This window comes from Salmo salar, chromosome ssa04 (assembly GCF_905237065.1).
Source record: "Salmo salar chromosome ssa04, Ssal_v3.1, whole genome shotgun sequence".
NCBI classification, from domain to species: Eukaryota; Metazoa; Chordata; class Actinopteri; order Salmoniformes; family Salmonidae; genus Salmo; species Salmo salar.
In genome coordinates, this window is record NC_059445.1 from 72,527,201 (window position 1) to 72,539,523 (window position 12,323).

The 12,323-nt window shown below is 46.3% G+C and overlaps 1 protein-coding gene across 3 annotated transcripts in view; it reads left to right on the top strand.

Moving 5' to 3' along the window:
• Positions 1-12,323, top strand: part of LOC106603794 (myotonin-protein kinase) — a 28,135-nt gene that overhangs the window by 5,121 nt on the left and 10,691 nt on the right. For 2 of the 3 annotated variants that reach the window (XR_001328503.2, XM_014197905.2), the window contains exons 2-6: positions 7,398-7,489; positions 7,576-7,659; positions 11,138-11,233; positions 11,462-11,610; positions 12,038-12,131. Coding sequence is in view for 2 of the 3 variants with exons in the window: in XM_014197905.2 (XP_014053380.1) it covers positions 7,398-7,489; positions 7,576-7,659; positions 11,138-11,233; positions 11,462-11,610; positions 12,038-12,131 (515 nt within the window). In the remaining variant the exon portion in view is untranslated. Of the gene's footprint in view, positions 1-7,377; positions 7,490-7,575; positions 7,660-11,137; positions 11,234-11,461; positions 11,611-12,037; positions 12,132-12,323 lie in introns of all 3 variants that reach the window. The other variant, XM_014197909.2, reaches the window with a different exon arrangement.

Below are 12,323 nucleotides of genomic sequence, written 5' to 3' on the forward strand. Positions count from 1 at the left end.
GTACGTAGGACTAGAGCGATGTGTGTCTAAGTCTGGGTTTTATGTCTTATTAGAGTCTAATTTCTTATTTTGACCTTTCAGTGTATAGACCGCATGTAACGAGAGGGAAAACACATAACATCATTTCTCCCGCATTGAAGATGCAAAGCCATGGTTGTCCACAAATGTATTACGCACTGGGGGAAAAAACTGGTTGAATCAACGTTGTTTTGACGTTATTTAAAAAATATATATTTGTGATGACGTTGAATCAACGTGGAAACTGATTGTATTTGCAAAAAGTCATCCACGTATTGGAATTTGATATTATTTTCACCCAAATCTTTACCTAAATCCAATGTCATTGTGACATTTTTGGTTGATTTCACGTTGAATTCACGTTAGTTGACAACTCAAACAAATGTAAATCAAAAATAGACATTGAACTGACGTTTGTGCCCAGTGGGATATCATGGAATGATCATGTGTCAGCAGCTACAGAGGAGCTATGAGTGTTCAACCTGGGATAGTTCCTTATCCTCTGTATGATATTGGTATTTTGCATGAATATTCTGCATTATTATACCATCTCCCTAAAAATCCGGATCTGTGTTATAAGATGCCAAATAGAGGAGGGGGTGCACCGATTCTGCAAAAGTAAAATGATGCTGTGTGGATGCTGTAAAAAAGTCACCTAACTTACCCATCTGTCACTCCAGATTCTAGAGGGTTAACCTGATGTGACCCAACCTTGACTAGAGGGTTTACCTGATGTGACCCAACCTTGACTAGAGGGTTTACCTGATGTGACCCAACCTTGACTAGAGGGTAACCTGATGTGACCCAACCATGACTAGAGGGTTAACCTGATGTGACCCAACCTTGACTAGAGGGTAACCTGATGTGACCCAACCTTGACTAGAGGGTTAACCTGATGTGACCCAACCTTGACTAGAGGGTTTACCTGATGTGACCCAACCTTGACTAGAGGGTTTACCTGATGTGACCCAACCTTGACTAGAGGGTTTACCTGATGTGACCCAACCTTGACTAGAGGGTAACCTGATGTGACCCAACCTTGACTAGAGGGTTTACCTGATGTGACCCAACCTTGACTAGAGGGTAACCTGATGTGACCCAACCTTGACTAGAGGGTTTACCTGATGTGACCCAACCTTGACTAGAGGGTTAACCTGATGTGACCCAACCTTGACTAGAGGGTTTACCTGATGTGACCCAACCTTGACTAGAGGGTAACCTGATGTGACCCAACCATGACTAGAGGGTTAACCTGATGTGACCCAACCTTGACTAGAGGGTTAACCTGATGTGACCCAACCTTGACTAGAGGGTTAACCTGATGTGACCCAACCTTGACTAGAGGGTTTACCTGATGTGACCCAACCTTGACTAGAGGGTTACCTGATGTGACCCAACCTTGACTAGAGGGTTAACCTGATGTGACCCAACCTTGACTAGAGGGTTTACCTGATGTGACCCAACCTTGACTAGAGGGTAACCTGATGTGACCCAACCTTGACTAGAGGGTAACCTGATGTGACCCAACCTTGACTAGAGGGTTTACCTGATGTGACCCAACCTTGACTAGAGGGTAACCTGATGTGACCCAACCTTGACTAGAGGGTTTACCTGATGTGACCCAACCTTGACTAGAGGGTTTACCTGATGTGACCCAACCTTGACTAGAGGGTTTACCTGATGTGACCCAACCTTGACTAGAGGGTTTACCTGATGTGACCCAACCTTGACTAGAGGGTAACCTGATGTGACCCAACCTTGACTAGAGGGTAACCTGATGTGACCCAACCTTGACTAGAGGGTAACCTGATGTGACCCAACCTTGACTAGAGGGTTTACCTGATGTGACCCAACCTTGACTAGAGGGTTTACCTGATGTGACCCAACCTTGACTAGAGGGTTTACCTGATGTGACCCAACCTTGACTAGAGGGTTTACCTGATGTGACCCAACCTTGACTAGAGGGTTAACCTGATGTGACCCAACCTTGACTAGAGGGTTTACCTGATGTGACCCAACCTTGACTAGAGGGTTAACCTGATGTGACCCAACCTTGACTAGAGGGTTTACCTGATGTGACCCAACCTTGACTAGAGGGTTTACCTGATGTGACCCAACCTTGACTACAGGGTTTACCTGATGTGACCCAACCTTGACTAGAGGGTTTACCTGATGTGACCCAACCTTGACTAGAGGGTAACCTGATGTGACCCAACCTTGACTAGAGGGTTTACCTGATGTGACCCAACCTTGACTACAGGGTTTACCTGATGTGACCCAACCTTGACTAGAGGGTTAACCTGATGTGACCCAACCTTGACTAGAGGGTTAACCTGATGTGACCCAACCTTGACTAGAGGGTAACCTGATGTGACCCAACCTTGACTAGAGGGTTTACCTGATGTGACCCAACCTTGACTAGAGGGTTAACCTGATGTGACCCAACCTTGACTAGAGGGTTTACCTGATGTGACCCAACCTTGACTAGAGGGTTTACCTGATGTGACCCAACCTTGACTACAGGGTTTACCTGATGTGACCCAACCTTGACTAGAGGGTTTACCTGATGTGACCCAACCTTGACTAGAGGGTTAACCTGATGTGACCCAACCTTGACTAGAGGGTTAACCTGATGTGACCCAACCTTGACTAGAGGGTTTACCTGATGTGACCCAACCTTGACTAGAGGGTTAACCTGATGTGACCCAACCTTGACTAGAGGGTTTACCTGATGTGACCCAACCTTGACTAGAGGGTTTACCTGATGTGACCCAACCTTGACTAGAGGGTTAACCTGATGTGACCCAACCTTGACTAGAGGGTTTACCTGATGTGACCCAACCTTGACTAGAGGGTTTACCTGATGTGACCCAACCTTGACTAGAGGGTTTACCTGATGTGACCCAACCTTGACTAGAGGGTAACCTGATGTGACCCAACCTTGACTAGAGGGTTTACCTGATGTGACCCAACCTTGACTAGAGGGTAACCTGATGTGACCCAACCTTGACTAGAGGGTTTACCTGATGTGACCCAACCTTGACTAGAGGGTTTACCTGATGTGACCCAACCTTGACTAGAGGGTAACCTGATGTGACCCAACCTTGACAAGTCAGTTCCTCTACTTGTATCGTTCAACTTCTTGAAAATGTTTACCTCCATAAAAAAGTTCAACAAAAAAATAGCAACAGGCATGACCCCCCCCCTGTCTCTCTCTCTCTCTTGTCCTCTCTCTGTCTCTTTCCATCTCCCTGGAGGAAAGACATGTCCATTTATGAGGCTGTGTGCTGGTTGGGCTGGTTGGCACTGTTCCATCATTAAAGGACTAGGGTAAACAACACAGGCGGGCAAGCAGAGGAGAGGAAAGACTCTCAGCGCCCCTCCCCCCCCCACCATACTTTCCATCAGGCCCTGTTTTCTGTCAACCAGTGTGTGTGTGTGTGTGTGTGTGTGTGTGTGTGTGTGTGTGTGTGTGTGTGTGTGTGTGTGTGTGTGTGTGTGTGTGTGTGTGTGTGTGTGTGTGTGTGAGTGTGTAGGGGGATACAGCTGGGCAGGATGGGTGGAAAGGAAGAATGGTGATATCTGACCCCATATCCTCTCCTGTGGCTTCACAATCATCATCTCTCATCAACCAAGCATGTCCTGCTGACAGGGACACATTCTCTGACACCCCTAGGTACAGATCTAGGATCAGCTTACCCTCCCACAATCCTAACCTTAACCATTAGTGAGGAAAATGCTAAACTGACGCAAGATCAGTGTCCAAGTGAAACTTCACCCCGGAGTCATTCTCTGACATGTAGATAGAGGCTGGTGGGTTCCTACACTGTTATTGATTAAGCTTGCCTGGCACAATGGAACCAATACAATTGTCCCAAATGTGCAAACAACGCCAATCCCGTACTCTAGGCTGGCTAAAGCAAATGCTTAAAGGATTTGAGCCCAGATCTGATGGCTGGGTTGCAGAAATTGCCTTATTCATCTGGAGGGTCGCAAGAAATGTGTTGAGGGTCCAATGAAAACGTTTTTAGATGGGTCACAGCATGCAAAGTATTGGGATCCACTGTTCTAGGGTGTTCCAAATCATTGCTATGAGCTAAAGAGATGGTTTTGTACAGCCTCAATATTGGCTGTCCACGTTGTTTGTATTGGTCCTGATGAAAATCCTGGACAGATTCCCCAAATCTACAGTCACATGCCAGTCACAACAGCCGCTGTGCACAAGTACATCGCTCCATTCTAAAAGTCTATAAAGGAATTTTATTTCTGCATCCCAAATGGAACCCTATTCCTTACATAGTGCACTACAATTGACTAAAGCTCTATGGGCACTATATAGGGAATAGGGAGCCATTTGGGACACAATCAAGGAAGCCAAAATATTTGTCTGTTTCTACAAGATGCCTGAAAGGCTGAGTGGGTCTGGAAGCTCCTCTCTCCCTCTCTCTCTCTCTCTCTCTCTCTCTCTCTCTCTCTCTCTCCCCCCCCCACTAAAAGAGTTTATACTGTTGCCTTGGTCTCGCTCGCATTCCTCCCCACAGGAGAGGGGAGTGGAGAAAAAAAGAAAACCAAGGGGCTGGAAAACTTGCCTTAAAAAAGTATTAAACGGTGGCAGCTATTCTTAGACACACTCTTAGACTATTTCAGAACACCAGTGTCTTAAAGGGGAACTGGCTGCTTGTTACTGTCATATGAGCATACATGGTGGTTTAGCAGGAATCGAACCCACAATTCTGGCATTGCAAATTTCATGCTCTACAATCTGATCCACATTCTCTCCAACCACACACAAAAATACACATGCGTGTGTTTTGGCTGTTTCTGGGTTGTATTTCATGGGAGGCTGGTGACCCATGACAATTGGAAGTGTTTGTTTGAAAGGTAAAAGGAAACAGACGGCTTTTGCCAGGATGCCCGGAGGTCTTCTTGTTAACAGTGTGTGTGTGTGTGTGTGTGTGTGTGTGTGTGTGTGTGTGTGTGTGTGTGTGTGTGTGTGTGTGTGTGTGTGTGTGTGTGTGTGTGTGTGTGTGTGTGTGTGATGTGTATGTGTATGTGTGTGTGTGTGTGTGTGTGTGTGTGTGATGAGGGCCATCTACATAAACAAGCACAGTGTCACGTCCTGATCAGTAAAGGGGTCATTTGTCATTGTAGTATGGTCAGGGCGTGGCAGGGGGGTGTTGTTTCTGTGTGTTTTGGGGTTTGTTTGTTTCCAGGGGATATGTTCTAGTTTTCTATGTTCATTTTCTATGTGTGGCCGAGTATGGTTTCCAATCAGAGGCAGGTGTCTTTTGTTGTCTCTGATTGGAAGCCATACTTAGGCAGCCTGTTTTTTCCTTCGGGTTTGTGGGTGGTTGTTTTCGGTATAGCCTATGTGCCTTACGAAACTGTTGATTGTCGGTTTGTTATTTTTTGTTTAAGTGTTCACTTTATTAAATAATAAAAGAAGATGAGCACTTTACCCGCTGCGCTTTGGTCCGTTTTCATTGACGCTTATGACAGAACCACCCACCAAAAGAAGACCAAGCAGCGGGGTAAGGAGCAGGAGAGGAGGCATCTCGAGTCATGGAACCCTGACCTAACTTCCCGGGCATTTCGGAGGGAACCATGGAGGAAACCAGAGCCGGTCGAAGAGTAAAGAGCGGATGACGACGCTGGATTCCGGAGAAAGGGACTGGTAGAAAGCACACGACGGAGCAGACGCACAGAGGGAGGAGCTAGGCAGTATGGAGGAATGCGCACTATGTCACCCATACGCACTCAGAGCCCAGAGCAGTCGATACAGGCTCCTCAACGTTGTCGTGCGACAGCTAGCCGACAGCTAGCCGGCAGCCAGGAAAAAGTGCGCCAGCTCAGCGTATCTGGCCTCCAGTGCGGCTCCTCGGCACAGGATATCCTACACCTGCTCCACGCACGATACCCTGCATTCCCCAGCAGAGCCCAGTTCGTCCTGTGCCAGCGCTTTGCCCTTGCCGGGCTAGAGTGAGCATTGAGCCAGGACGGGTTGTGCTAGCTGTAAGTGTCAGACCTCCAGTGAGAATCCTGGGCCCAGGATATCCTACGCCTGCTCCATGTACGATGCCCCGCATTCCCCAGCACAGCCCAGTTAGTCCTTTGCCAGCGCTCCGCCCTTGCCGGGCTATAGTCAGCATCGGGCCAGGACGGGTTGTGCCAGCCCTGAGCACCAGACCTCCAGTGCACCTCCAAGGCCCAGTACGTCCTGTGCCTGCTCCGCGTACTCTCCTTCCAGCGACGCTTCTCAGCCCGGAGCCTCCAGCAACGCTCCCCAGTCAGGAGCCTCCAGCGACACTCCCCAGTCAGGAGCCTCCAGCGACGCTCCTCAGCCCGGAGCCTCCAGCGACGCTCCTCAGCCCGGAGCCTCCAGCGACGCTCCTCTGCCTGGAGCCTCCAGCGACGCTACCCAGTCAGGGGCCTCCAGCGACGCTCCCCAGTCAGGAGCCTCCAGCGACGCCCCTCAGCCCGGGGCCTCCAGCGACGCCTCTCAGCCCAGGGCCTCCAGCGACGCCTCTCAGCCCGGGGCCTCCAGAGATGCCTCTCAGCCCGGGGCCTCCAGCGACGCCTCTCAGCCTGGGGCCTCCAGCGACACCTCTCAGCCCAGAGTCTGCTGAACGGGAGCTACACCCAGAGCCAGAGCCACCTCCGTAGTGGGAGGACTGGCGAAGGGGGGGTGTAGCACAGGAACCGTCGTTGATGGTGGCCACCCTCCCTTCCCTCCCTTTAGGTTTGGGGTTGGTTTTGTGTTTTTTTTTGTTTTGACGTGCAGTCGGGGTCTGCACCTTTGGGGGGGGTACTGTCACGTCCTGATCAGTAAAGGGGTCATTTGTCATTGTAGTATGGTCAGGGCGTGGCAGGGGGGTGTTGTTTCTGTGTGTTTTGGGGTTTGTTTGTTTCCAGGTGATATGTTCTAGTTTTCTTTCTCTATGTTAATTTTCTATGTGTGGCCGAGTATGGTTTCCAATCAGAGGCAGGTGTCTTTCATTGTCTCTGATTGGAAGCCATACTTACGCAGCCTGTTTTTTCCTTCGGGTTTGTGGGTGGTTGTTTTCGGTATAGCCTATGTGCCTTACGAAACTGTTGATTGTCGGTTTGTTATTTTTTGTTTAAGTGTTCACTTTATTAAATAATAAAAGAAGATGAGCACTTTACCCGCTGCGCTTTGGTCCCCTTTCATTGACGCTTATGACACAGTGTCTAGCTCTAGTCCTTACTCCAGGCTTGTCAGGCCTGCTTTTGGAGGACGTGAGTGTATAAAATATATTCTCCATACAAAAGTTGACCCTAGTTAGAATTCATTTATTTTCAAACACCCGCTTTCCATGTCTTTTCTCGTGAAATCAACAGCCTCTCTCCTCCAATCACAGCGGAGCCCCTGGTGAGGCAGGTGAAGAAGACACGCATCAAGAGGGATGACTTCCACATCTTGAAGGTGATTGGTCGAGGGACCTTCAGTGAGGTGAGAGGACGCCGGCAAAAGTCAAGGTGCACTTTGGAGAATTGAATCTTATCTCCGTGGTAACGTGTGTGTTGCTGTATTTATAGGTGGCTGTGGCGAGGATGCGTAGCACACAGCAAGTGTACGCGCTGAAGATTATGAATAAGTGGGACATGCTGAAGCGAGGAGAGGTAAACACACACACACACATGAACCTTCCCACTGGGCACAAACTGGTTGAATCGACGCTGTTTCAACTACAAAAAAATAAGTGTGATGACATTGAATCAACATGGAAAACTGATTGGATTTGCAAAAATCAACATAAAGAAATTTTAAGCTATGGTCGACCCTGTAAAACAACACTTTTCACTGCACTTATCTGGTGTATGTAACAATATTTTATTATTTTTAAGCTAAATATAATGACATGGTTAAAATGTTTCTTGTTTTCATGTTGAATTCACGTTCATTGACAACTCAATCAAACGTAATTTGAAACTAGACATTAAAATAACGTCTGTCCTTAGTGGGTTTTACTATTCACATAACAACGGATACATTTTGTATTAGAACCAACTTTGTTGCTTCTTGCATCTACTGTAAAACAACATCCCAGCTAGCACATAACATTCTGAGAATGTTGTCCTATGGTTATTTTGCAATACAACCTTCCCACAACTTTCTAGAAATGGTGCAGGATAGTTGCTTGGCTTTGGAAAATTCTCAGCAAATTTAAGGACATTAAAATAACGTTACTTTCTTGGTGTTTCATTACTTTAACAGAACATTTCCTAAAAGTTCAAACATGGTTACATTTGATTACATTTTTAGTAATGTGCTAGGAACGTTCTCCAACTGGTTTGACATTGGGAATGTTCTGAAATAGTTCAGAGAACATTAAGAAACAACTTTTTTCTGTGGGAATTTCAGTACTTTAGCGTAACGTTTCCTACAGGTTTCCTTATGGTTCTATTTAAAGTACTGTTCTCAAATTGTTCCCTGAGGTGTGTTTGTCAAGGGCTACAAAAAACAGTGTACTGCTGAGGGTGCTCGAGGACCAGGGTTGGGAAACACTGCCTTAGGACACATGGAAATGAATTTGCTATATATGGCCGGAGTTCAAAACAGTTAATGCAAACAGTGTTATTAAAAATCTTATTGTTCTCAGAATGTTATTTAACCCTCTATGGCATGGTAACAAACTACCTTTTTAGACCTCACAGCACCCCCTTTTTGACAAGACATGTTTTTTATATATGTGGCCTTTTGTCTGGGGGAGGAGCAGTCCTTTCAGGAAGCAAAGCCGCATGGGACACATTGCCACCAATTGGTAAGATAAAACCACGTTTAAATTGAAATAACTTTATATAAAAAAATATATGCATGAGTATGTAAAGAAGTATGTTTGATTGTTTAAAGACTTATTTTGTTTTTATTTATATACTAAAACAGTGTTTTTTGGTTCGTTGCCTCAGGGCAACATTGTGCAGTTAGACCACTTTTGTTCGGGCAATATCATGCTAAAGTGTGGAGATGTGCTCGGATGCATAATTATGACCATAGTCAATGTTTTTACTTTACTACCTACTGATACTTACAGGAAATGGACACAAGAACATTTTATGGGCGGAAGGAACGTCATCGAGCAGTTAGGGTCATTCCCTCTGACAGTGAGGACCATGAGCTTGAGGAGAGTGAGGAAGAGTGGATCCCAGAATCAGGTTTGAAAGACAGTTAGGAGGTCAGGGGTCAGTTAGGGGTCAGTCAGCAAAGTAATGGGTGCGTGTGTGTGTGTGTGTGCGCGTGTGTGTGCGTCAGTGGATGAAGAAGGGTATATGACACATTCAAATGTGTGCTTCCTGCTTTCTTTTTTAAAGGAGAATGCCTGTCTGTTGACAATGAGACTGAGTCTGAGGATGAAGATGTATGAGAGGTTGATGTTCCACGCCTACCCCGGTGGAGAACACCCCACAATGCTTACCCAGAATGGCAGGGCCTGCTGTCAAGATCTGATGATATCATGTCCCCCCTCCAGTACCTCAAGTAGTTTTTCTCTGAAGACATTCTGGAAGTTATTGTAGGGCAGTCAAATTTATATGCAATACAATGTAATGCAACAAGCCCCTTAACCTCACTACAAAAGAATTGGAGCAGTTGCTGGGTATTGTGGTGTACATGTCATTGTTTGGTTTACCAGGCACCCGTATGTTTTGGAACAAAGCCTGCCAAGTGTCCCAAGTAGCTGACACCATGATACTGAATAGATGGGAGGCCATCAAAAAAATCCCTGAGGTTGACAGGTGGGATTGCAAGCGAAAGATGATCACCAAAGTCCGATGCCGTGCTGTGGTGTAAGAATACAACAAGAATATGGGTGGGGTGGATCTGCTTGACTCACTGAGTGCACTGTATCGGAACAAAATCAGATCAAAGAAGTGGTATCACCAGCTGGTTTTCCACTTCCTGGATATGATCATCGTGACAACCTGGCTGCTCTACTGAAGAGATTGTGAAGGCACTGGCATGAGAAAGAAGGAACAAATGAAGCTGTATACGTTCAAGTCATACATCACTGAAGGCCTATGCAAAAGTCGAAAGAGTCTGGAGTGCAAGAAAGGTCGTCCCAGTTCCACTATTGCTGGTGAGTATGAGGAGAAGAAGTGGAAAGGACCCCCTGCTCCAATTCCAGTCCCTGATGTGCGCCTGGATGCTACAGCCCACTGGATGATTATGGCTGAAAAGAAGGGGAGATGCAAGGTACCAGGGTGCACAGGTACACCAAAAGCCAAGTGCCAGAAATGTGAGGTCCACCTCTGTTTCACATCCACCAGCAACTGCTTCCTGAGGTTCCACACAGAATTCAAACAATAACCCACACAAACACACGTTCAGACACACTGAAACACACACACACACACTCGCACATATAGGCTAACCCCTCCACACACACACACACACACACACACACACACACACACACACACAGTCATTTGGATGTTGGTTTATATGAAATGTGAGAAACATTTATACATGAGGTGTTAGTTGTAATTAGTAGTAGTTTGTTTATTTGATTGTTTGATGTTTTGACTTTAAAGCTTCTAATTGTGATTGGTTGGAACTATTTGTGGTGGATGATTGTCAAAATAAAACTTTTGTTCTAATTCATATATCGCTTGTTTTCCTTATTCCAGCCCTGAGGCAACAAACCAATGTCTGGTTCGGGGGTGTGGGGTGGGGGGGGGATGGACGACAAATTTTATGATAGATATATTATCAGGGACCCCCAAGCTCCCCCCCCAAAAATCGGGTGAAGTATTTTTTCCCCCCCAAAATAAAAAATCATGCTATAGAGGGTTAATTACCTTCAAATAAGCTATAATTTCTGTTCTCAGAACATTAATAAAGCCTCCCAGAAAAACTTTCAGGAAACCGTAGTAAAATGTTCTCAGAATCTCCCTGCAACCCAAAAAGGAACGTAGCCAGAACAGGCGAAAATGTCACTACCGTTCTCAGAACGTTCCGTTTTACATGTCAAGAAACTTATGGCTTCATTCCCAGAACCAACGGGAAACCAAAAACGTATGTTCCCACAACTTCCAAGGAACCAAGCTGGGATGTGAGGCCATCTGTCTCTCTGTGTTGCATCTTTGTGTTTCTGTCCTGTAGACAGCTTGTTACCAGGAGGAGAGAGAGGTTCTGCTGAAGGGTGATCGACGGTGGATCACAGAGCTGCACTATGCCTTCCAGGACGACAATTACCTGGTGGGTATTAGTGACAAATCGCAAACATCAGGGTCATTTCAGCCTTCACATCTGACTGCAGTCTACCTGGTGTGATTCAGTCACTTTCCTCAGTTTCTTTCCCTTGAAATTCACCAAGGGAAAATAATTTAATCTCTCTTTCTCTTAATTTTTTCTTCTTCACATCTCTCTATCTCTCTCTCTCGCTCATTCTCTCGCTCACTCTCGCTCTCACTCTCTCTCTCTCAGTACCTGGTGATGGACTACTACGTGGGTGGTGATCTGTTGACCCTGCTCAGTAAGTTTGGTGACCGTATCCCTGAGGACATGGCCCAGTTCTACTTGGCTGAGATGGTCATGGCGATCGACTCCATCCACAGGATGGGCTATGTGCACAGGTTAGTTGGTCAGAGACACCTGGCAACATGACAACCTCCAGCAAACAATTTGTGGTGTTCCTAGAATACCGCCGTAATGTTCTGAAAACAGTAATTTTTCTGGAAGAAATGTTCTCAGAAAACGGGGAACATTGTTCCTTACTTTGGAGGACCTACAAGAGAGGTTCAAAGAATGTTTGTTGACTCTGGAATGCATGAATAAATAAGCATAACAGAACTTGAGAAGTCTCTTTTGAGTGTGGACTGTCTACGTCATCTAATGGTTTCATTTTGGTCCATGCTCCGCAAGTTCTGAGTCTAGGGTTCCAAGAACCATGGGAACGTTAGCTATGAAATCTCATATAGATGACCTGGGAACAATAAGAATAATGTTCAGACCTGTGAATGTGCATAGTCAGATTTGCATCCTTCACTCTCCCCTTTGCAGGGACATCAAACCTGACAACATCATGCTGACGGCGGAGGGCCACGTCAGGCTGGGGGACTTTGGTTCCTGTCTGAGGGTCCAGGAGGATGGCATGGTGAGAGGCCCCAAAGGGCCACAAAATACTCAGAATTCGCTCCACAATACTGTTGTGCAAAAGTAAGAGTGGGTATCGAATCTGGGTCTACTGTGAGTCACAAGGCTGTGTAAGCCCTTGGAGCTAAAGCCAAGGCTCAGGGAGCTAACGGAAGTCTTTAGGTCTCAGGCATGGTTATACTTATTCACCAAA